The sequence below is a fragment of the Squalius cephalus genome (genome assembly GCF_949319135.1).
Source record: "Squalius cephalus genome assembly, chromosome: 11".
Classification (NCBI taxonomy): domain Eukaryota; kingdom Metazoa; phylum Chordata; class Actinopteri; order Cypriniformes; family Leuciscidae; genus Squalius; species Squalius cephalus.
Genome location: NC_137132.1, coordinates 6870285 through 6896345, shown reverse-complemented (window position 1 = coordinate 6896345; position 26061 = coordinate 6870285). Strand labels below are relative to the sequence as shown.

General features: G+C 42.4%; 1 protein-coding gene across 1 annotated transcript in view; it reads right to left on the bottom strand.

Annotated features, from left to right (window-relative positions):
* The window catches only part of LOC307167267 (NACHT, LRR and PYD domains-containing protein 3-like), a gene marked incomplete at its 5' end in the record, with an annotated part of 92982 nt that overhangs the window by 20218 nt on the left and 46703 nt on the right, over window positions 1-26061 (bottom strand). Inside the window, one exon of the mRNA XM_079886253.1 lies at window positions 21428-21598. Coding sequence (XP_079742379.1) covers window positions 21428-21598 — 171 coding nt within the window. The remainder of the gene's footprint in view (window positions 1-21427; window positions 21599-26061) is intronic.

Genomic DNA, 26061 nt, shown 5'->3' with positions numbered 1-26061 from the left:
ATAAGCGTGCTCATTGGCTGCTCGGCGGCAACTGCTTAAGCCTATCAGTGAGCACTCTGAAACGTGGCCTCCAATGAGGCCATCTCAATCTGACTAACCGTCAGAATGGGTGTGGCCAGCGTGTATATAACCAGTGCTCACAGGCTAAATATCTGATTTTCTTGTCTTCAGTGAAGCTCTTCGCGTCGCTGGATCTTGAGAGCCGCCGCCGTTGAAACCAGCGACCAGCAAGTCTAGGACAGCGCCTGAAGAAGCCGTCCGCCTTCGCCGCCTTCAGCCATCCGTGCCTGCTACGCTATCCGGCGACATATCCTTTTTGTCAAAACGCCTCGTTTTTTTTTCCTGCGGCTCATCCCGCGCCCCACTCAGCAACGGAGACCGCCACCTCTTCTGCGCTCTCTGCCTGGGCCGCGAGCATGCCGCCACCGCACTCTCTACGGACGGCTGCCCCGAGTGCTAAGAACTTTCAATGTCGACCCTGCGGGCTCGACTTGAAGTTTTCGACCAAGCTGTCGCTCCGCCTGTCTCTGCCGGGCCGCGCAATAGGAAGCGCCGCTCGCAGTGACCACCGGAGACTGATATGACTGAGGAGCTCGCCGGAACCTCTCCCTCAAGCTTCTCTCTCACTCTCTCTGCCCCCCCCTCCCGGCCGCTCAACCGCCGGCTCTCGCCCGCGCCGCCGCCGCGTCAGGGGATGAGGCGAATGAGATAGACACCCTCCCTCTGTTCGAGCCGCGCTACTGCGCCGCTCACAAGGGATGGCAGAAGTGGATGGTCTCGGAGCGAGCTTCCTCTCCCTCTGTTCGAGCCGCGCAAACTGCGCCGCTCACAAGGGATGGCAGAAACGGACGGTCCTGGAGCTCTCTTTACATTACAAGAAAGCTACTCCGTCCTCGCGCGGACCTACCTCAATTTCTCACACATTTCTCAGTCCCCTCTTAAGTTCAGGCGACTGGAATTGTTCATATTGCATATGAGCCTGTTATAAATACACGCACGCCTGCAAGCAAACGCCGTCACAAGACATAAGACATGTGGCTCAGTGGCAGAATCTTAGGCTTTTGCGCTAGAGACCCGGGTTCAATCCCGGCTCTCGCGGCAGATAAAAATTTATGCTGTTCGCTTCTCCAAGCTCACGGCCAGTTTTTGTTCCATACAGAAAGCGAACCCGCACTTCCCCTAGTTGGGCCGCGCAGATTGCGCCGTTCACAAGGGATGACAGAGCGGACGGTCACGAGCAACGTTCAGCGCGCGCGCCTCACTCCCCGGCGAAAAGAGGAGAGAGAGTGTTTTCGTCCCGCTGTGGCCGGACAAACGCCAATTCTCAAACATTTCTCAGTCCCCTCTTAAGTTCAGGCGGCTGGAAATATTACTGTTGCAGTAAACGAGCCTGTTTTTAATACACGCACGACTGCAAACAAATATGAGGTCGTACTATTATATGCTTGCGCTAACCGGAAGCTAATGTGTTCTCCCCTATAGCCCAGTGGCAGAATCATAGGCTGTAATGCCAGAGACCCGTGTTCGAGCCCAGCTCTCGCGGCAGAATTTTTTTTTACCGTTCGCCTCTCTGAGCTCGCGGCCAGCTTTTCTTACATACAAAAAGCGAACCCGCCTCTCGCACCACATGGTGCTCAATTATTTATGAGCGTCTATACACGAGGAAAGAAAAGACGGTTAAGTCCCGCTGCGGCTGGACCACCGTCAAAGCTTCACGCTCTGTCAGTCCCCCTTGCCACGGCTACTGCAGATGTTTACCTCGCAGCCAACGAATCGGTATATCTTCCCGCTCGCCTGCGCGCAACCACCGTTCTCACGGCGACCCAGAGAAATCTCAAATGAGCATAATGTCCGGTTGCACGGCTCACGCCGTACGTGTTTCAAATGCAGTGAATGTGCCCACGTTTCCGTGTTCACCCCTGCACACAAGCACTATAAATCCCGTATCTCTCACAGAGCTCACTCTTAAATGCCTGGTCGCGCGGCTCGCGCTGTATGTGTTTCAAATGCAGTAAATGTGCCCACTTATCTGTGTTCACCTCTGCACACAAGCACCATAAACCCCGTGTTTCTCACAGAGCCCGCTCGCATAAAGCAGGCAGAAGCCACTCGAGCGTTAAAAGTAGGTCACGTGTCCACCCCGCTGTGCCCACACCTACTCACTGCCCGCTCTGTTACACAACCCCTCACGACCGGTCATGTTATAAATACAGATGCTGTGCCCGCTCCCACATCCTCTCAAATACTTCGCCCCCAGCGCTGCTTTCAAGCGTCGTGCCTCACACTGTATGTTCCCCGTCCAAAGCCACCGGGACGCTGTGTGTAAAACGGCCAGTAATCGCTGCTTGCGACCCGCCGTATCTAAGCACCGAGAGCGCGCGCGCCACGTCCGCTCCTCCGTTTCGAGCTCTCGAGCCCGCGATCAGCGGCGATCAGAGCCCGGAGGCCATTCTGCCCCTGGCTGCACACGCGAAAGTGTGGGAAGCTATTCCAGGCGCGTCAGAATGGGTGCTGAGCACAGTAAAACAGGGCTATACTCTGCAGTTCGCTCGCCGCCCTCCGAGCTTTCAAGCGCGTATAGAGACCAGAGTGAATGGGGAAATAGCACATCTACTTCAAGCAGAAATAGCTACACTTCTGTGCAAAAGGGCTATAGAACCGGTTTCCCCTTCCATGAGCGAGTCGGGCTTTTACAGCCGTTATTTCCTCGTTCCCAAGAAGGACGGAGCTCTCAGACCGATTTTGGATCTGAGACGTTTGAACAAGGCTCTTATGAGAAGACCGTTCAAAATGCTCACAACCAGACAAATTCTCGCGCAAATTCGCCCGAGGGACTGGTTTATATCTCTCAATCTAAAAGACGCGTACTTTCAGATCCAGATAATACCCCGTCACAGGCCATTCTTGAGATTCGCCTTCGACGGTCAGGTATATCAGTACACCGTTGCCGTTCGGCCTGTCATTGGCACCCCGTACATTTACGAAGTGCATGGACACGGCTCTCGCTCCCCTGAGGGGTCGGGGAATGCGAATTCTGAACTACTTGGACGATTGGCTGATTCTAGCACAGTCAGAGGCCGAACTCATCGTCCACAGAACAGTGCTTCTAAGCCACCTGGACAGCCTGGGGCTCACGGTAAACTGGACCAAGAGCTCATTAGTGCCCAGTCAATCAACCTCTTTTCTGGGTTTGGATCTGGACACTGTGGCAATGACGGCCCGCCTATCGCCACGGCGCGCGCGCTGCGTTCGACGCCTGGCCGCGTCCTTCCGGCCGGGCAGCACCGCACCTCTCAAAACATTTCAGAGGTTGCTGGGATTGTATGGCCTCAGCTGCAGCAGTGCTTCAGCTGGGTCTTTTACGAATGCGCCCGCTACAACGCTGGCTGAATGCCCGAGTGCCTTCACAGAGCCTGGGCTTCCGGCGGCATCCGAATCAGAGTGACTCAGAGCTGCGTTTCAGCACTGAAGCCCTGGTTAGCGGCCGACTGGTACCAGCGGGGAGTGACAATGGGAGCCATCTCACACCGCAAAGTTATCTCGACGGACGCTTCCACCTCAGGTTGGGGCGCTCTTTTCGAGGGCAAACCGGTTTTTGGCCTGTGGTCAGACCAGGAAAAATGCATTTTTCAGACCAGGAAAAATGATCCATTCATACAGGATCACCATGTGCTAGTCCGCTCGGACAACATGTCCGTGGTATCCTATGTGAACCGACAGGGCGGTGTCAGATCCAGGAATCTGTGCAAGCTGACAGAACGCCTTCTCGTGTGGGCTTACCGCTCGTTGCGCTCGCTGAGAGCCGCGCACGTGCCGGGCCACCTGAATGTCGGTCCAGACAGACTGTCCAGGGACAACATTCCCCCGGGAGAATGGTCCCTGCACCCCCAGACAGTCCAGTTTCTCTGGCGCCTATTCGGCAGAGCGGAGATCGACCTCTTTGCGTCGTAAGACAACGCTCACTGCCCGAAATTTTTCTCGAAAAGCGAGGACGCGCTGTCCCAGACATGGCCCAGCCTCCCGCTGTATGCTTTTCCCCCGATCTCCCTGTTGCCACAGGTCATTTCGAGGAACAGAGAAACGCACCACTCAGTGCTTCTTATAGCCCCGCGCTGGGAGAACCAAACTTGGTACCCAGAGCTAGTGAGGCTGTCGCACTCATCCCCATGGCCGATCCCGGTGAGAAAGGATCTCCTCTCCCAAGCCGATGGATCGATCTAGCATCCCCATCCAGAGCGTTGGTCTCTGCATGCATGGGTGATCAACAGATACCCGTTGACCTGCCAGAAGGGGTCGTGAACACGATCACACAGTCTAGAGCCCCCTCTACGAGACGGCTCTACGCGTCTAAATGGTCGGTGTTTTCTAAATGGTGCGCTACTAAGAGCTTGGATCCACGCGCATGCGGGGTCCCGCAGGTGCTCTCCTTCCTACAAGAGCTGTTGGAAAAGGGCAGGTCCCCTTCCACGCTCAAAGTGTATGTGGCGGCTATTGCAGCGTTCGCTGAGACGACGCGCGGCCGGGCAATGGGAAGGAACAAGCTCATTATCCGCTTCCTCAGAGGAGCTAGACGAATGAATCCCCCGCGGCCCCCCTCGGTTCCTATTTGGCATCTGTCCTTGGTCCTGGAGGCCCTGAAGGCTTTTCCCTTTGAACCGCTCGAATCCGTGGATTTAAAGTACCTGCCGCTTAAAACCGTTTTTCTGATAGCTCTGATTTTAGTTAAACGTGTGGGGGATTTGCACGCGCTATCTGTTAGCCCTGCATGTCTTGAGTTCGGACCGAACGACTCGAAAGTCATTCTCAGACCGAGACACTGTTACATCCCCAAAGCGATTGGAACCCATTTTAGGGCACAAGTCATTTCCCTTTCGGCTCTGCCAGCATCCGATAATGGGGACAGTGATAACCTCCTATGCCCTGTCCGGGCGCTGAGAGTCTACATCAAGCGCTCCGCCGCTTTCAGGCGTTCAGAGCAGCTCTTTGTTTCCTTCGGCGGACGCACCAAGGGTCTCACCGCCTCGAAACAGAGCCTGTCCAGGTGGATAGTGGACGCGATTGCAGCAGCTTATGCCTCCAAACACCTGCAGCGCCCTCTGGGTATCAGAGCCCACTCTACTAGAGGCATGGCCTCTTCGTGGGCCTGGTCCAACGGAATTTCTATTCACAATATTTGTATGGCGGTGGGCTGGGCCTCCCCATCAACATTCGTGAGGTTTTATAACCTGGAAGTTCCCGCCTTACAGTCAAGTCAAGTCAAGTCAACTTTATTTATATAGCGCTTTTCACAATACAGATTGTATCAAAGCAGCTTCACAGTATTAAATAAAATAGTACATCAGTGTTTGTTTCTGGTGTAAAACATCCACGTTTGGTAATGCTGATCAATAGCACTGTTGAATCAATTAATCAAATTAAGTATCCCCAACTGAGCAAGCCAAAGGCAACAGTGGCAAGGAACCGAAAAACTCCATCAGGTGACCTAATGGAGAAAAAAAAACCTTGGGAGAACCCAGGCTCAGTCGGGGGCCAGTTCTCCTCTGGCGTTTATGAAGTAGAGACCGGATTAAACTGTAAGATTAAAAATGTTATATAAATGCCAGGCTGAAGAGATGCGTCTTTAATCTAGTTTTAAACTGGGAGAGCGAGTCTGAGCAACGAACAGTATCAGGAAGACTATTCCAGAGTTTTGGAGCTAAATGTGAAAATGCTCTCCCTCCTTTGGTGGATCTGGATATCCTAGTTATGACCAAAAGCCTCGAATTTAGTGATCTTAAAGAGCGCGATGGATTATAGGGCGATAGAAGATCTGTTAAATAGACTGGAGCTAAGCCGTTTAGGGCTTTATAAGTCAGTAGCAATACCTTGTAATTAATACGGAACTTTATAGGTAACCAATGTAGTGATGATAAAATTGGTGTTATATGGTCAAATTTTCTTGATCTAGTAAGAACTCTAGCGGCGGCATTTTGGACTAACTGTAGCTTGTTTATTGAGGATGCAGGACAACCAGCTAATAAAGCATTACAGTAATCTAGTCTCGAGGTCATGAATGCATGAACTAACTTTTCTGCATCAGAAACTGATAGCATATTACGTAACTTAGCAATGTTTCTAAGGTGGAAAAAGGCTGTTCTTGTAACATATGAAATATGATTTTCAAAAGACAAGTTACAATCTAATATAACACCCAGGTCTTTTACTGTAGAGGATAAAGTAACAGGACACCCTACAATGTTAAAGTTGTATTGTAAGAGGTTTTGTGGGCGGTTTTTTGAACCGATAAGTATTACCTCTGTCTTATCTGGATTTAATAAAAGAAAATTGCGCGTCATCCAATCTTTTATATCTTTAACACACTCTGTCAATTTGGATAATTTAGCGTTTTCATCCGGCCGTGATGAAATATATAGTTGAGTGTCATCAGTATAACAATGGAAACTAATTCCATGTTTCCTTATAATATTTCCAAGTGGCAGCATATATATTGAGAATAATAGAGGGCCTAACACAGATCCCTGCGGCACTCCATAGTTTACTGGAGTTATGATCGATTTTTCTCCGTTTAAATAGACAAAATGGTAGCGGTCAGATAGGTATGATCTGAACCAGCTTAATGCTTGTCCTTGAACACCGGTATAGTTTTGTAGTCGATCTAAGAGTATTATGTGATCTATAGTATCGAACGCAGCACTAAGATCAAGTAAAACTAGTATTGAGATACAGCCTTGGTCAGAAGCTAAAAGTAAATCATTTGTGATTTTAACGAGCGCAGTTTCAGTGCAATGGTGCGGCCTGAACCCAGACTGAAACTTTTCATAGATGTAATTTTCTTGCAAGAAAGAGCCCAGTTGGGCAGACACAACTTTTTCTAATATTTTGGACATAAAAGGAAGATTTGAAATGGGTCTGTAATTTGCTAGGTTATTTGGGTCTAATTGTGGTTTCTTAATGAGAGGTTTTATAACTGCCAATTTAAATGTTCTTGGAACATGACCTAAAGTTAAAGATGAGTTAATAATATTGAGGAGAGGCTCTTCCACTATAGGTAACACTTCTTTCAATAGTTTAGTTGGTATGGGATCTAATAAACATGTTGTTGTTTTAGAGGAAATGATAAGTTTATTTAACTCTTTTTGTTCTATAGTTGTAAAGCACTGTAATTGTTCTTGCGGGGTGATAATCGAGGCTGAATTATAAGGCGCGGTTGAGGATTGAACGTTTACAATTGTGGATCTGATGTTTTCTATTTTCTCAGTGAAAAAATTCATGAAATCATTACTACTAAACTGTAACGGGATATTTTGTTCAGGAGACATCTGTTTATTTGTTAGTCTAGCCACGGTGTTAAATAAGAACCTAGGATTGTTTTGGTTGTTTTCTATTAGTTTGCGGAGGTGCTCAGCCCTGGCCGCTTTTAGGGCCTTTTTATAGCGTGACATACTGTCTTTCCAAGCGATTCTAACGACCTCTAAATTAGTTTGTTTCCATTTACGCTCTAAATTACGGGTTTCTCTCTTTAGAACACGCGTAGTATTGTTGTACCATGGTGCTTTAATTTTCTCTCTGACCTTTTTTAGTCTCATAGGTGCAACAATATCCAATGTACCAGAGAGAATGGTGCTCATAGTGCTAGTTACTTCCTCAAGTTCATCTGTTTGTTTGGGTTCAGGCAGCAGCTGAGACATATCCGATAAGCAATTTGAAAAATTATCTATGGTGGATGGAAGGATAGTTCTGCCTAATCGATAACGTGGCGCAGCATGATATATTACCGGGGTATGTAATATGCAAGTTACCATGTAATGGTCAGTTACATCATCACTTTGCGGAATGATATCTATATCGGTTGGATCGGTTCCATGTGATATAATTAAGTCGAGTGTATGATTAAGACGATGAGTTGGTCCGGTAACGTTTTGCTTAACCCCAAAGGAGTTTAATAAATCTATAAACGCAGCCCCTAACGTATCATTTTGATTATCTACGTGTATGTTAAAATCTCCAACAATTAATACTTTATCGACATTGACCAATAGATCTGAGAGAAAATTTGCAAATTCTTTTAGGAAATCAGCGTAAGGCCCAGGCGGTCTATATACGGTAGCCAAGGCTAGAGATAATAGGGATGTTTTTCTTTCATCTAAGAGCGTAACATTTAGTACAAGTACTTCAAATGAAATAAACTTATAACCCGTTTTCTGAGTAACACTAAGAAAATCTCTATAGATAGTTGCAACACCGCCGCCACGACCAATCAGACGGGGTTCGTGCTTATAGGAGTATCCTGATGGAGTAGACTCATTTAGACCGAAATAATCATTTGGTTTAAGCCAGGTTTCAGTAAGGCAAAGTACATCGATGCTATTATCTGTGACTATTTCATTTACAATAACTGCCTTAGGTGTGAGTGATCTAATGTTTAAAAGACCTAGCTTTAGAAATTGTTTTTGTTTACTAATAGCAACATTTTCTGTTTTAATAACAATTAGATTTTTTCTAGATCCTGCAGTAGATTTATTATTTGATCGCACTAAACGAGGAATAGACACAGTTTCTATGCAATGTTCTACACTAGTATTAATATCAGTTAATTTGGTGCAGCAGAGACTATGATTTGGACTTTTGGTTACTAGTCAAAAGGTATTTAACATTTTGGAGATGTTATCTGACAGAAGATCCGATCCGAATCTGTTTGGGTGTAAGCCATCAGCACGGAAAAGCCTAGGACGCTCCCAAAACAGATTCCAATTATTTACAAAGAGCAGTTTCTGTTCATTGCACCATGACGTTAACCATTCATTTAGTGCGAATAATCTACTAAACTTGTCATGTCCTAGACGGTACGTGGGAAGCGGTCCTGACACAATGATCGTTATATCTGGCGATGTGCTGCGTACCGTATCGATCAGATTCCTGAAGTCTTTCTTCAGAACTTCCGTCTGGCGCAGCCTGATGTCGTTCACTCCCGCGTGCAATACCAAAGTTCCGACGCGCTCGTTATCGTTCAGAATATCGGGAACGTGAGCAGCGATTTCAGAAACACGAGCACCAGGAAAGCAGTGACTGTGCACCTTATTTTTACCTGATGTAGCATGGACGTGCCGAACAATGGAATCACCGATGATCACAGCATCGTGTTCTGTTTCGCGAAGAGGGGAGAAGCGGTTTTGTGTGGATAACTCGAAAACCGGGAGGGTCGGAGAGGGTCTTGGTCTAGACCTGACTCGCGTCTTCCGCTGCGGAAATATCCAGGCTTCGTGGTGGCGTGTTGGAGCCGGAGTGAACGAGACCATGGCTGATCGCGACCTTGGCGCTCGGGACCGATGCCGAGTAACGCACGGAGTAGACGAGGTCGGAGTCAGCGGGTTAGTAACATTAATCTCTGATTTGTGAGCATCGGCGCGTGATGTTTCAAGAGCCAAACGCCGGTCTATCAGCTCGGCCTGTCTCACTAAAAGGTCGTGGATCTGTTTCTCAACAGCTTCCAGCTCAGACTGCACCGCGTGCAGCTCAAATGTGTCCTCACCTGCACCAAAAGGTAGACTACATACATCTGATATATTCGCCATTTTAACAGATGGACAGTAAGTTAGCAACGACACTACCAGTGATGCTATCAATTAATACTAATTTCTGACAAACGTCTTAGATATAATCCGTCTTTTTAGTGGTACGGGTGTAGAGTAGACGCACGATAGGTGAAAAATGTTTGTAAGTGAGTGTTGAGAAGACGCGTTCAGCCGTGATCCCCGGGAGTAACCTATAAGAGTATCCAGCGTTGGATCACTAACAGGCTTGAGACGCGTCTGCTCAACAGTCCGCGTTGTAACTATGAGGTTTGAGCAGTAGTGCTTCTCAGTGAGGAAAAGTAGAAAATGTTTGTTGTAAGTAAGTTTAAAGAGTAAAATCAAGAATTATAAATCAAATCGATGGAGCTCCAAAGACAACAACGCGTTCAGACGCGACGCATGCGCATTCGACAACAGGAAGTGTAAGCCAAAATTACTGTCAGTATAAGTGACATACTGTATATGCTCTGCCCAGTCTCTCATGTGCAGACTACGTTCACATGCTGGCGATATTTCTGGTATGATACTTAGGGTGAAGTGTTTTATACACGGACCGGCTGGACCGCTCTGTTTCTCATTCCCCTTTACGCGCTGTTTTACCGGTGCTGGCCCGCGCTGCTGGCCGCCCGTATTCCACTCTGTGGCGCGGGGGTTTATTCTCTTCATGAAAGACCGACTATGTTGCTCTTTTCTTACCCTAATAAGTGCTTATGTACTGTGTGGGCTCGCTCTGCCGGCCCTACTGTTTTGCACTGTTATATGCTTATAGACCGGCCGCGCCGCTCTATTTTATATACTGAGTGAAGTGCTTTGTACTGTGTTGGCCCGTCTCTCCGACCGGCCACCTATTCCAGCAGAATGTTTTCCCCGGTCTCCCTGGGATTCATGGGCTGGATGCTCGGCGAACACGGCGTTGACAAAGGGTTCCCGATGCGTAAGCAACTTACGCAATACGAGAGAACCTCTCGTAAGAGAACATACTCGGTTACCTAATGTAACCTCGGTTTTCTCTAGAAGAGGTAACGAGTATTGCGTAACCTGCCGTGTCGCGCCACGAGCTTTTGCGCTTCAGACTGCGAAAACCAGATATTTAGCCTGTGAGCACTGGTTATATACACGCTGGCCACACCCATTCTGACGGTTAGAAGGGTGTGGAGGGCGCGAAGCGCCCTCATTGGAGGCCACGTTTCAGAGTGCTCACTGATAGGCTTAAGCAGTTGCCGCCGAGCAGCCAATGAGCACGCTTATACATACTGCCTAGGTCTGCCGGCTGCCGCACTGCGTTGACAATGAATACAAAATTAAGGATAATTTTTGGCTTCAGATCTCAAAGAAAGAAGACTTTCCCGATGGCTAAGCAACTTACGCAATACTCGTTCCCTCTTCTAGAGAGAACCGAGGTTACATTAGGTAACCGAGTACGATTTCACACATTTGATCTGTATTGCTTGGAAACACAACTTCATAAAAACGAGCCAGACAATACTCTTTTTCCCGCACATGTTTACTGGAAAGAAATGGAAAACATGAAGTGCTGCATGCATATATTTGAGGGAAGTGGACCTAGATAATGGAGAACGCAACGCGACCGACATTCCAACACACATTAACGCACACACATACACGAACTTTGAACATTAAACTTAGAATATAAGCGGGTCATATTTCATATACTCCAGTGTGTTTCCCAGTTTATATTCACTTCTTGTATGACGTTTGTTTGAAGGAACGAACTTTTAAAAGCCTATAATACGCATATCTTATGTAACTGTGCATTCCTATGATCTTCATGTGACGTGTTTGATATCTCTGAAATTCTCTCAATCTAACGGAGTCGAATTCCGATAGCAGAATGCAGTAATGTACATTGTTTTACACATTTCATATTTCTGGAGCCGAAAGGCTCAAGTCAAACACCACTGTAACTCGAGCCAGGAGGCTGTTCCAAACAAACAAAGGAATCTTCCCGCTCGAAAATCTCGACAGATGATTTGCCCTTCCCGTAAAAAGGGGCGGGGACGGGATTCCCTCAAAAGACGGAACTTGCCTGTTTCTCGCTCTCTTCCTTTTGGAAAACTTTGGAAACCCAAGTCCGGACCGGCTTCGGCCTGCTTCTCATCTTCTTTCTTTTCTTTTAGTCTTTGTTTTTCCTATTCTCCTTTGTTCATTTCCACCCACGAGGGAAAATGAACTTAGCCTGAATTACTTCTTTGGTAACTTCACGGTCGGTGAACCTTTAAAACTTCACGCGAACCTGCGCGCTCCGAAAGGCACGAGAGAACACGCCCAGCGCCAAAAAGAACTACCCACACACGCTCGTCTTTCGCAGTCACAAAGAGAACCACATGCAAGTATTATTTTCTATAGAGATGTAAATGCTGCTTAAGGTGGCCTATTCCCTTTTTCAAGGTGATTTGATTCCTTGTTGTCTTTCAAAAGGTTACTGTCTGTAATTTTTGCCATATTGTGATCTCTCTCTGATCGCAGATTTTTGCTTTCACTTTCTCCCGCTCACCCTTTCCATTCTCTCTCTCTCATCTGTTATTCGTTTAGTCTTGTATTTGTTTACGTGTCCTGTATATACATACATATATTCTGTGTGAATTGTAGTTTGATGTATTCCTTAGTTTGCATTTATTAAAACCAATATATCCTTGATTGCTTCTGTTTAAAATGCTCACATTACGAAGTCAATGATTTGTTGATCCTAGCTATACGAAGCTTTACGATTTGGTACTTTTCAGTAACCTAAATTTTATAAGGACAGGATAATAGTTTCATGGCCAGAAACTATTCTTCCTGAAATTATAAGAAGTGATAACTTAATTGAGTTTACTTAACTGATAACTTAATTGGGTTATCTCATAATCGATCTGAAATAGGATTATTGATATACAGTATGAATGAGGAATTATAATTCGTTGTGATTGATTATTCATATATAAAAATCGATCTATTTTCAACTTCGAATAATTAATGTAACTGTAATATGCAATATATTAATCATATTCATGATTAATTATTAAAATTCCCTATAGCTCATTTGAGCTAAAGCTAATGTACTACCCAGTGCGGTTACACAGTTAAGAAAGTATTATGGTTTGTAGTAATATAAATTAAATATAAATGTGCAATGTATTAGCAGTAGCCTTATAAGAGCAGAATAGATATGGATATGCAGTATGAATAACATATAAAGATATGTGCAGTGTAGTAGCAGTAACAGTATAATAGTACCAATACAGTGTGGAGAACAAGTATTTGTTACACTGCAGATTTTGCAGGTTTTCCCCACTTACAAAGCATTTAGAAGTCAGAATTTTTTATCATAGGTACTCTTCAACTGTGAGCGACAGAATCTAAAACAAAAATCCAGAAAATCTCATTGTATGATTTTTAAGTAATTAATTTGCATTTTATTGCATGACATAAGTATTTGATACATCAGAAACTTTTGTTTGCAATTACAGAAATCATATGTTTCCTGTAGTTCTTGACCAGGTTTGCACACACTGCAGCAGGGATTTTGGCCCACTCCTCCAGACAGACCTTCTCCAGATCCTTCAGGTTTCGGGGCTGTCGCTGGGCAATACGGACTTTCAGCTCCCTCCAAAGATTTTCTATTGTGTTCAGGTCTGGAGACTGGCTAGGCCACTCCAGGACCTTGAGATGCTTCTTTCGGAGCCACTCCTTAGTTGTCCTGGCTGTGTGTTTCGGGTCATTGTCATGCTGGAAGACCCAGCCACGACCCATCTTCAATGCTCTTACTGAGGGAAGGAGGTTGTTGGCCAAGATCTCGCAATACATGGCCCCATCCATCCTCCCCTCAATACGGTGCAGTTGTCCTGTCCCCTTTGCAGAAAAGCATCCCTAAAGAATGATGTTTTCACCTCCATGCTTCACGGTTGGGATGGTGTTCTTGGGGTTGTACTCATCCTTCTTCCTCCAAACACGGCAAGTGGAGTTTAGACCAAAAAGCTCAATTTTTGTCTCATCAGACCACATGACCTTCTCCCATTCCTCCTCTGGATCATCCAGATGGTGATTGGCAAACTTCAGACGGGCCTGGACATGCGCTAGCTTGCTGCAGGGTTTTAATCCATGACGGCGTAGTGTGTTACTAATGGTTTTCTTTGACACTGTGGTCCCAGCTCTCTTCAGGTCATTGACCAGGTCCTGTCGTGTAGTTCTGGGCTGATCCCTCACCTTCCTCATGATCATTGATGCCCCCACGAGGTGAGATCTTGCATCAAAATCGGAAGTGCTGATTTTTGGTCCACCTAAGTTAGCTAAACAGCTTACTTTACATCTTGACCCCTTAGCCATTAATGTTAACACCCAAGCAAGGAACCTTGGTGTAATTTTTGACTCAGAGCTGAAATTTGACAAACAAGTCAATGCTGTGGTTAAAAGTAGCTTTTATCAATTGCGGAGCATCGCCAAATTAAAGAGCATTTTATCGTTTAAGGACATGGAAACTGTCATTCATGCTTTTATCTCATCCAGATTGGATTACTGCAACTCGTTATACTTAGGATTGTCTAGAAAATTGCTATCAAGGTTGCAGCTGGTGCAAAATGCAGCAGCCAGACTATTGACAGGCACACGGAAATGGTCTAGGATTTCTCCGGTACTGGCCTCTTTGCACTGGCTTCCGGTTGAATTTAGAGTCCAATATAAAGTTCTGTCCATGGTTTTTAAAGGTCTGCATGGTCTGGCTCCGGAGTATGTAGCACGTCTGATACAGAGACAGCATCACTATTCTGCTCGACCCCTTAGATCATCCCAGAGTTTGCTCCTACATGTTCCCAAATCACGATTAAAAACCAAAGTATAATTTATAATAATTTTTAATTATAATAATTATAATTTCTCTTTATATTAATGATTTTCCATCTGTGTGTATTAATGCTAAAATGATAATGTACGCTGATGACACAGTGGTGTATATTCATGGCAAAACTGTTAAGGATGTTGCCCGAAATTTAACTGAGGAAATGGAAAAGATTTCCATTTGGCTGAAAAACTCTCATTTAACTTTGAATGTTGATAAAACGGTTTCTATGTTTTTCACAAACCGCCGTAAGTTCTCGCTATGTAAAACTGAACCAAAAATCATAATTGAAGGTCAGGAAATTTCAAGGGTTGGCCAAATTAAATATTTAGGAGTCGTTCTTGACTCACATTTAAATTTCAAAAAACATGGTTTATCAAAGATAACCAACACGTTGAGAATTAACATAGCACATTTTAGGTATATTAGGAACTCTTTGACCATAGATGCATCTAATTTATATCTAAATGCGATGATAATTCCGCACTTTCGTTACTGCATGACGAGTTGGTCACAGGCATGTAAAACAGCATTACAGCCCCTGGAATCATTGTTCAAAAGTTCTCTTAAGGTTCATGACAAGAAATCTCGGCTATTTCACCACTGTCATATTCTTAAAAAACATGGTATATTAAGTTTTGAAAACATAATCATATATTCAAATCTCTGTCTTTTGTTTAAGATAATAAATGGTACTGCAGCTTAAAAAAGTTTATTTCACTGAGCTCAGAAATTACATCTCGAGCCACTCGGTCAACTGTTCGGGGTGAGTGTAGGATTCCTCAGTGTAAAACAGCATTCGGTAGCTCAGCTTTCTCGAGTGTGGCCATCAGACAGTGGAATAAATTGCCAACAGAGCTGACCACATGTGTAAATTTTAACACCTTTTCACATCGGGCCAAAAAATGGCTTCTTTTAAAACAAACATGTTTACATAATGTATTGTAATTGATGTGTATGTGAGGGTGTACTTGTAAATGAATGCTGAGGAATGAATGAAGGGTGTGATCTTTTTAATGCTATTTTGAGATAGATGTATTATTAACTTTATATGTTGACATCAGCCTGCCCAGGGACTACAGGTGGAAATTAGCACATGTGCTACAACCTGGTAAAATGCATCTTTCCTTTTTAAGGTTAATGTATATTTTGCATTGTCCCTGTTTAAATAAATATTAAAATGAAATGAAAAATGAAAACAAAGGTGATTGTGCATTTTCTGTGGCAGCCCCGCGTCTTTGGAATACTCTTCCTCTGCATATCAGATCCTGTGATTCGTTAGAATGTTTTAAATCTATGCTAAAAACACACCTCTACGCTGTGGCTTACAATTGCCCCTAGGTTCAGGTTACTGTTTGGGGTTGTATATTAACCAAGTGTTTTGTGTGAGTACTGTTTGTTGAGTGTTTGAGTAATTTTTAGATTTGTACAGCACTTTGGTCAACTTGTGTTGTTTTTAAATGTGCTTAACAAATAAAAGTTGATTGATTGATCATTGCTTGTCACGTGACACACCGCAGCAACAACAGAGCTGAATGAATGATGATCTGCTTTTATGTCATTTTCCTTTTTTATTCAAAATATTCACAAATTTGTTAGATATGGCATGGAATATCTGATATTCCGATTGTCAAATATATGCAAGTGGAAGTGTTTTGTTTTTTAAACACCTTTATAACGATCGCGTTAGTTGAGCTGTATGTTGGGCGCCGCCATCTTAGTTTGTGCCGCAGACGCAGTTCAGAGAATCGGATCTGTTGGATTTACAACACGTGAATTCATCCAATTCTCCCGAAATACATGAAAGTAAGTGGCTGGTGAACTGGGAGAAGAACAGAGTAAACTTTAAAGGAGAACTCCGGTCAATTTTAACATTGAGCTCATTTTTTTGTACATTTGGAGTGCTGTCAATACAGAGAACAACGACAAAAATCGGTGATGCCTACACCGAGTTATTCTATTTTTAAAATTTGCACCCTGTTGACTTCAATGGGGCAAGTTTTAAACCTGCTTTTAGCCTCTTAACATCCTTGATGTGTCAATACAAGTGCACAGGTCATGTGAGTGATTCCTTTAGAGTGAACACGAGTGAATCTGACTGCAGTAGATGTGAAAGATATGTATAAAAATGATGTTATTTAAGCCAGTGCAAATACCTGTGTTTACATCCTGTTTTCGGTTGAAGCCCAGAGTAGTCGATTGCCGAGTTCACGCGCATAGGTTTAGTTATCTATGATCACGCGCGTGAACTCGGCGATCGACTACTTTTTCTGCCTTTTTGCACTATATTAAAATTCAGTCTTGTGCAAAATCTGCTTTAAAGGGATACTCCACTTTTTTTGGAAATAGGCTCATTTTACAACTCCCCCAGAGTTAAAGAGTTGAGTTTTACCGTTTTCGAATCCATTCAGCCGATCTCCGGGTCTGGCGGTACCAATCAAGAATAATCAATAATCAAGAAACTTTGCTGCCGTACCATGGGTGAAGCATATGGCAAGCCATTTTAGCTTAAATTGTACCCAGCGTTACTCGTCGTAATTGCATTTTTACTAGTAAGAATGCAATCAGAGAGCTCTACAATTCAATTCTTAGTAGCAATTACAATTAGAGAGATCTCTTATTCAATTATTACTAGTAAAAATTACAATTAGAGAGCTCTACAACTCAATTATTACTAGTAAGAATTACAATTACAAAGCTCTCTAATTCAATTCTTACTAGTAACAATTCCAATTAGAGAGCTCTACAAATTAATTTTTACTAGTCATATGTCTCCATTGACTTCCATTCATTTTTAATTACGGAGCTCTACAATTGAATTGTTAATAGTAGGAATTCCAATTAAAGAGCTCTCTAATTCAATTATTATTAGTAACAATTCCAATTAGAGAGCTCTACAATTCAATTATTACTAGTACCAATTACAATTACAGAGCTCTCTAATTGAATTTTTACTAGTAAAAAAACTAATTAAAGATATGTATAATTGCAGAGCTCTGTAATTGAATTAAAGAGCTCTGCAACTGCATTCTTACCAGTAACAACAGAATTAGAGAGCTCTCTAATTGGAATTGTTACTAGTAATAATTGAATTAAAGAGCTCTGCAATTGCATTATTAGTAGTAACAATTGAAATAGAGAGCTCTCTAATTGGAATTCCTACTGGTAACAATTCAATTGTAGAACTCTGTAATTAAAAATGAATGGAAGTCAATGGAGACATATGACTAGTAAAAATTAATTTGTAGAGCTCTCTAATTGGAATTGTTACTAGTAAAGCCTGTTTTATGCTTCTGCGTCGAATCGACGGCGAACCCCTCTCCGACCCCTCCGCCGTAGCTCGACGTGCACCTCCAAAAAATTGTAACTACGCGTCGAGGCGATGCAGACCGCAAGGGCTGTGATTGGTCAGATTATACATGTTTGGTAATTATAAAGAAAGCGCAGAAATATTAAGTATTGGTGTTGCATTAGAAATTAAATTCTTGGGAATAACTATTGATAGTAAATTAAGATGGAAACCACACATCAGATACATACAAGGTAAAGTATCTAAAAGTATTTCTAGAATTAATAAAGTTAAATGTCTTGGAATATAATGCACTATATATATTGTATTGTTCACTGGTTTTGCCCTATTTAACTTATTGTATAGAAATTTGCGGCAATAATTATAAAAGTTCACTACATACCCTCTTCTTACTCCTCCTTACTCCGCACGGAACCAAAACAAACTAGCAAAGAGATTCGCGAACCACACACCCCCTAACGTTCTGGCGGTGAAATGCACCGCGATGCAACGCAACCCGACGCAGAACCATAAAACGGCCACGACGCCGTAGGAGTGACGGCGTAGCTACGCCGTGGAGTTGACGCAGAAGCATAATGAGGCCTTAAGAATTGAATTAGAGAGCTTTGTAATTGTAATTCTTACTAGTAATAATTGAATTGTAGAGCTCTCTAATTGTATTTTTTACTAGTAATAATTGAATAAGAGAGCTCTCTAATTGTAATTGCTACTAGTAAGAATTGAACTGTAGAGCTCTCTAATTGAATTCTTATTAGTAAAAAAGCAATTACGACGAGAAACGCTGGGTACAATTTAAGCTAAAACGGCTTGCCATAGAAGCAGGCGTAATGATATGACGCAGCGCCTGATAATAGTCCCCAGCTCGGTAGCCTATTATCAGCAAAGAGTATAGAAGTACTTCTATACTCTTTGTTATCAGGCGGCAGGCGCTGTGTCATATCATTACGCCTGCTGGACTCATGGTACGGCAGCAAAGTTTCTTGATTATTACGCAGGAATGAGAGTAGTTCCTAGCCATATCAGCCTAGAAAATCGCAACTTCACATTTTTCGTCGGTCTTAGTACACGATGTAACTACAGAAGAGTCAAGTTTTAAATAGGAAAAATATTGAAACTCTTTGGTCATTTTTTTGAGAGAGATGCTAATGGTCTTGTCCGATTCAATGATCTATGCTAAGCTATGCTAAAAGTGGTACCGCCAGAACCGGAGATCGGCTGAATGGATTCGAAAACGGTAAAACTCAACTGTTTAACTCTTGGGGAGTTGTAAAATGAGCCTATTTCCAAAAAAAGTGGAGTATCCCTTTAATAAATGACACTATTCACAACATAGGTTAGCTTTACTGTTAAGCCGACTGCACACTGTGCGATTTTGGCCATGATTTGGTTGTCTGAAACAAATTGAGGAAATCCTAAAAGTTTCCTCTGATCTTAGGCCAAAATCTGAAGTGTTTGATCGTTAGTTTGATATTAGAGCTGCATGATTGATCAAAATGAAACCGCACGTGATCTGGTAAAGGCTGTGATTATTTTATGCGCAGTTTGTCAGTGAAGTACGGCTCTGTGATCGGTAGTAAATGCTGCTTGATCTGAAAGCCAGAGGGAGTCTCACACACACACACACACACACACACACACACACACACACACACACACACACACACACACACACACACACCAAATATGCCCCGCCGCAGAAGAATAACACATCATTCCAGGAAATCCGGCCATCAAACTATCTGTATCTGAATAAACAGAAGATTGAAACGCTTTGATTGATTTATTAAATGTTGTCTTTTGTTGGACAAGAAGTTGTAGTGGGAAAATTTGGATTTTCATTGATTTTCAGTACACATTGTGAAGAAATGCCATGTTTTATTATCTATAGTCTGGGTGGGAACAGGGAACTTCATTGTGATTAATGTATGTTTCTACACCTAGAGGGTGTGAGCAAGGTATTGGAGGAGCAGCTGGACAGAGGACCTCTGATCCTTAAGATGAGGTTATCTGGTCTGGGGATCTTAGGAGCCCAATGGCCAGTGTTGGGAAAGGTCACTTTCTACATGAACTAGTTCAAAGTTCAGTTCACAGTTCCAAAAATCTAGTTCATATTTATTTTTTTCCATGTTCCTGCGATATATTATTTTTCAAAATGATTGCCACAATCCATATAGAACCACAGACAATTATTTGATCAGTTTCAACACTGAAGCTCTGCGTCAGATTTTTCCCATCCTCATCGACCTTGTCATAAAACTTGTTTAAATGATCATACGACGCCTCCTTGCTGCTTTTTGTTTTGATTTGTAACGTAAGTGATGAGTCGTTCATGAACGATCCATTCATTGTGTCTGTCACGTGACAAATGAACGAAAGACTCGGAAGGTAAAGTAATTATTTATGTTCCCTGTAAACGATTTTTGACTGCATTATAATGATTCATTAATTCAGAATATGATCAAGATTGCCCAGGTGGATGTGTTCTGGGAATTTGCCAGTTAATAGTATAACATTTAAAGCCCCTTAAATGAACGAAATGACTTGAAAAAAAATTTGTTCATTTTGATGAACGAGATCGAACAAGAGTAGTAGACACTGGTGGCTGGTGTTGCCAGATTTGGTGTTTTTTCCTCTACATATTAAGGCCGGTTTACGGTGTGTTTTAGCCAGGTTTTTGCCTGGAAGGCTCTATAGAAATCTGGCACTCTATTGGACGAAGTTAAACTGAGAGAGATCACGTTCACAGACACCAGAACAAACAAGTTCACAGTAACGTTCATCAGGCAGTACGTTCAGTTCACATTCACCTAAAATACGAACGAGTTCATGAACTATCGTTCAATGAACGCGTTCAGGCACAACACTGCCAATGGCACAGAATAAAATTTATAGTCAAGGAGGCTTTCTGTCTGTAGAAAAAAGCCTGAAGGCAGGAGACCTTGAAGTGGATATGATAAAACAGTATAAATCCACCCTGCTCCTGTGCTCCCTTGTCTCACTTGCCCGACAGTGTACTGTTCTGTGACTTCTGTGTGGCAACTGGGCCTATTCTTGCAAGAATAAATACTTTTAAATTATCATTTGATTCCGAAATTTTTCAAGAAATCTTTGCCACAACAAAGTTCATTAATGCTTCTCATGTTTGGAAAGATGTTTAATGTGTGTTAAAAGCGACTCAAACTCGCAGTGCTTTCAGATGGAGCAGCGTTTACTACTGATCAGAGCCGTACGTCACTGACAAGCTGCACATAATAAATAATCACAGCTTTTGCCATTTCATAATAGCGATAAGCAAAATCGGTTTAAGTGAGATTTCATGTTAATTGTGATTAATCGGGAAGCCCTATTTGATATGTTCACCGACAGCCGATTAATGACCGTTGTGATAAAAAATTTCCCTCCGACGAGATTCTGACAGTGTCTGAAGATTTGACTCTCAGTCCTGCAGTGACTTCTCCTACGACAACCGTCACATTGTCTTCGTTTTTCAAAACAAGCCATGACCAAAATGAACATTAAAGATTTCTTTGTAGCCACCATTTCAATCCTGCGTGTAACGCAGCTCACATCACCAAACGTGACATTGATTGATGATGTAAAACATGTTCATTTACAGCTCAATAATCTGAACTCACAGCAGCAGAAAGAGGCTGAACACTTCAAATATACTTTACATTGTGATTCATGTGTGAGAGTCAAATATGATCTTACCACAATTTCTCCAGTTTACAGTGAGGATTCTGTAGTACATCAGACAGCAGATCCACTGATTCTCCTATTTTATTCTCAGACAGATTCAGATCTCTCAGGTGTTCAGGGTTTGATCTCAGAGCTGAAGTCAGAGCAGCAAAACCTTCATCTGTGACGCCACAATCACACAACCTGTAGAGAACAATGACACACACTTCACTCTCAGTTCAGATCAGATCAGTTTAGCACTAGCAGTGAATCCATTATTAAATAGAATTGGTTTTGGTGACTCCTTCTGTAATATGGTCAAAATGCTGTATATGAACAGTAGTAGCTCCATTAAGTTGAGTAACGGTACCTCTCCCAGATTCTTCTTAAACCGTGGTGTTAGACAGGGATGTCCAGTATCTTCCTATCTTTTCTTAATTGCGACACAATTTCTTAGTTTACACATCAAAGCAAGCCATTTAAAAGGCATCAATTTTGGCAATACAGAGATAATTATCAATCAGTTAGCGGATGATACTGCTCTGTTCTTAAAAGACTCTGCAAATACCAGCAGCCTTAAGTACTCTTCATCTCTTTTCTAAAGCCTCTGGCCTACATCTAAATCTTAATAAATGTGAACTACTTCCGATAAAAAACAGTATGTTCTCTTCAATTTGTGGTATTGCAGTTAAAAACTGTGTTACATATTTGGGTATATAAATAGCAAAAGATAACTCTAGATGCTCTGCTAATCTGGACCCAATTATTATAAAAACAATGAAACGCCTGAACTGCTGGCTGCAGAGAGACCTTTCTTTGAAAGGCAGAGGTTTGCTTGTTAAAGCAGAAGGTTTGTCTCGCCTTACTTATGCTGCTCAGTCACTGTACACTGATAAGCACACATGTAAAATTATTGATGGAATCTTAGTTAAATTTTTTTGGGAAAAACAAATCCCATTATTTGAAAAAGTCAGTGATACTGAATTCTCAAAAAAACGGTGGCTTAAACTTCATTGATTTTAGTTTACTAAATAACACAATTAAAATAAATTGGCTTAATCAATTCCTTAAAAATCCCTCCTCTATTTGGAATATTTTCCCTCAGCTTGTCTTCTCGCAACTTGGTGGTGCAGAGTTTGCTCTAATGTGTAATTATGATATTTATAAACTCCCTGTCAAGCTACCTAACTTTCATCAACAAGTTCTTTTGGCATGGACTCTCATATACAAGCACAACTTTTCTCCTCATCGGTGTTACATATGGAACAATAGGAGTATTTTATTTAAAAATAAATCTTTGTTTTATAATCATTGGTTTAGTAATGGCATATTTCATGTTAGACAGCTTTTTAATAACGAAGGTCTGCTTTTTAGGTATGCAGAATTTCTTTCAGAATATAATATACCTGTAACTCCCAAAGAGTTTGCCACAGTTATGGATGCTATTCCATCTGGCATACTCATGCTTTTCAAAAATAACACTCTCTCGTTGGGTTCGTTATCTTTTCTTGAACCTGTCAACGCTCCTATTGGTAAGACATGTTTCACTGAAAAAAAAGGAAGAAATTATAAAGTGAGAGTTCTATTCCTTGAGAACATTATTTCTGCCCCTCCTGCAATCTCATATTGGAATGGTCTTTTTGATAATTTAGATTGGAAAAATATATGGTCCGTACAACAAAGATTTCTCCTTACAAACAAAGTAAAAGAAATATCCTTTAAATTAATTCATAATATTATTTACCCAGTCAAAAAATTTCTTAAAAAAAAAATTCAATTTTGATTTTGACACTAATTGCTCTTTCTGTCAGAATGACACTGAAACTATTCTTCATTTGTTTTGGTCGTGCAGTTATACTTTGCAACTTTGGAAAGATATTAGTTGGTTTATCTCAAGCAATATCTTGCAAAATTTCTCTATGAATCCCAAAACTGTTATTTTTGGCTTTTTTGAAGCGGATTCAAATGCCTGCTTTATAATAAATTTAATTATTTTCCTATGTAGATTTTATATTCACAAATGTAAGTTTTCAAATTGTAAACCAATTTTTTTGGTATTCTTACAAGAGATAAAACATTATTTGATTACAATCTTTTCCTCCCTTAACCCAAAAGCACTCAGAACATGTATGATTTGTAAGACATACAAACTTTTTTCCTTACTAAATATTTAGATATCTTTTCATTTAAGTAATGCCCTCTGTCTTTCTTTTTTGTCTTGTTTTTGTTTCTTTTATTTTATTTACATCACTGTCTAACTGTTTTTTGTTTTGTGCGATGATATTGTTTAAGTGTTTTCTTTCACAATTCTAAATTTTTGTTATTCGTAATAATTATTGCTGTGTTCTTATTTTGTTATTTCACATTGTAAACTGAATGTTCAAATAAAGCATTAAAAAAAAAAAAAGAAAAAAAAAACGTTTTGTCGGGGCTGAACGCAGCCAAGGTGTGTTCAACATCGGCTGTGGCTGGATGTTATGGCGGGTACTCCGTGCCGAAATTAAACATCCGAACGACCGACCGACCGATCGATCGAACGTCTATCCGAACGTCTTGAACTTTCAAACGGGTGACCCACGTGACGACCTGACGTGACGTCATCGTCTTGAAATTTGCAGCTTTTTAACCATACAAGTATACAAGCTGATGTGTAAAGACTATAAATGGACATGATAGGCAATACATTTAAATATTGTACCCCAAAAACAACTTTCCTGGATCCTGTGCTTGTGGGGCTATATGTGTTTTACTTTCAAAGAGCAGAAATACTGCCTATAGGCTACAGACATTCAATAGTCTTGACCAGTATAATAATTTTAACTGCGCTGTCTGTGACGCTACGGGAATGTGTGAGAAGTAAATCGAGTCAGCCGACCTGCTGTATGTAGCGGATTCTGTTCTCGTCTTTGAGATGAACGTTTTCTAACGCATTTTTAGTCAATAAAATGTTAACACAATAGTACATATTTGACCATTAATTTTTTTGACATTATAGGGGAAGCCGAGCTTCCCTTGCAGTCTTAAAGAAATCCCCACTGATCTACACAGTAAAGAGTGAGATAGTGAGCAACTGACTATAACTCTGAGAGGAGAGCACAGTTGAATGACTTGAAATGAAATCAAATATGGGACGTGAAATATGTCCATGGTCGGATTGTTGAGCAGACGCGTCTCAAGCCTAGTGATCCAACGCTGGATACTCTTATAGGTTACATCCGTGGATCACGGCTGAACGCATCTTCTCCGCACTCATTTACAAACAAACATTTTTTTTTTTTCTCTCGCCTATCGTGCGTCTACTCTACACCCGTACCCGTAAAAAGACGGATTATATCCAAGACTTAAGCCATAAATTAGTATTAATATTGATAGCATCACTGGTAGCGTCGTTGCTAACTTAACTTACTGTCCATCTGTTAAAATGGCGAATATATCAAATGTAAGTAGTTTACCTTTTGGTGCAGGTGAGGACACATTTGAGCTGCACGCGGTGCAGTCTGAGCTGGAAGCTGTTGAGAAACAGATCCACGACCTTTTAGTGAGAAAAGCCGAGCTGATAGACCGGCGGTTAGCTCTTGAAACATCGCGCGCCGAGGCACACAAATCAGAGACTAACGTTACTAACCCGATGACTCCGACCTCGTCTACTCCGTGCGTTCCTCAACATCGGTCCCGAACGTCGAGGTCGCGATCAGCCATGGTCTCGTTCACCCCGGCTCCAACATGCCATCACGAAGCCTGGATTTTTCCGCAGCGGAAGACGCGAGCCAGGTCTAGACCAAGAAAACTCTCTCCGACCCTCCCGGTTTTCGAGATATCCACACAAAACCGTTTCTCCCCTCTTCGCGAAACAGAACGCGATGCTGTGATCATCAGTGATTGCATCGGTACACGCTACGTTAGGTAAAATTAAGGTGCATAATCACTGCTTTCCTGGTGCTCGCGTTTCTGAAATCGCTGCTCACGTTCCCGAGATTCTGAACGAGCGCGTCGGAACTGTGGTCCTGCACGCGGGAGGGGCAGACATCAGACTGCGCCAGACGGAGGTTCTGAAGAAAGACTTCAGGAATCTGATCGATACGGTACGCAGCACATCGCCTGATATAACGATTATTGTGTCAGGACCGCTTCCCACGTACCGACTAGGTCATGAAAAGTTTAGTAGATTATTCGCGCTAAATGAATGGTTAATGTCATGGTGCAATGAGCAGAAACTGCTCTTTGTAAATAATTGGAATCTGTTTTGGGAGCGTCCTAGGCTTTACCGTGCTGATGGCTTACACCCAAGCAGATTCGGATCGGATCTTCTGTCAGATAACATCTCCAAAATGTTAAATACCTTTTGACTAGTAACCAAAAGTTCAAATCATAGTCTCTGCTGCACCAATTTAACTGATATAAATAGTGTAGAACATTGCATAGAAACTGTGTCTATTCCTCGTTTAGTGAGATCAAATAATAAATCTACTGCAGGATCTAGAAAAAATCTAATTGTTATTAAACCAGAAAATGTTGCTATTGGTAACCAAAAACAATTTCTAAAGCTAGGTCTTCTAAACATTAGATCACTCACACCTAAGGCAGTTATTGTAAATGAAATAGTCACAGATAATAGCTTCGATGTACTTTGCCTTACTGAAACCTGGCTTAAACCAAATGATTATTTC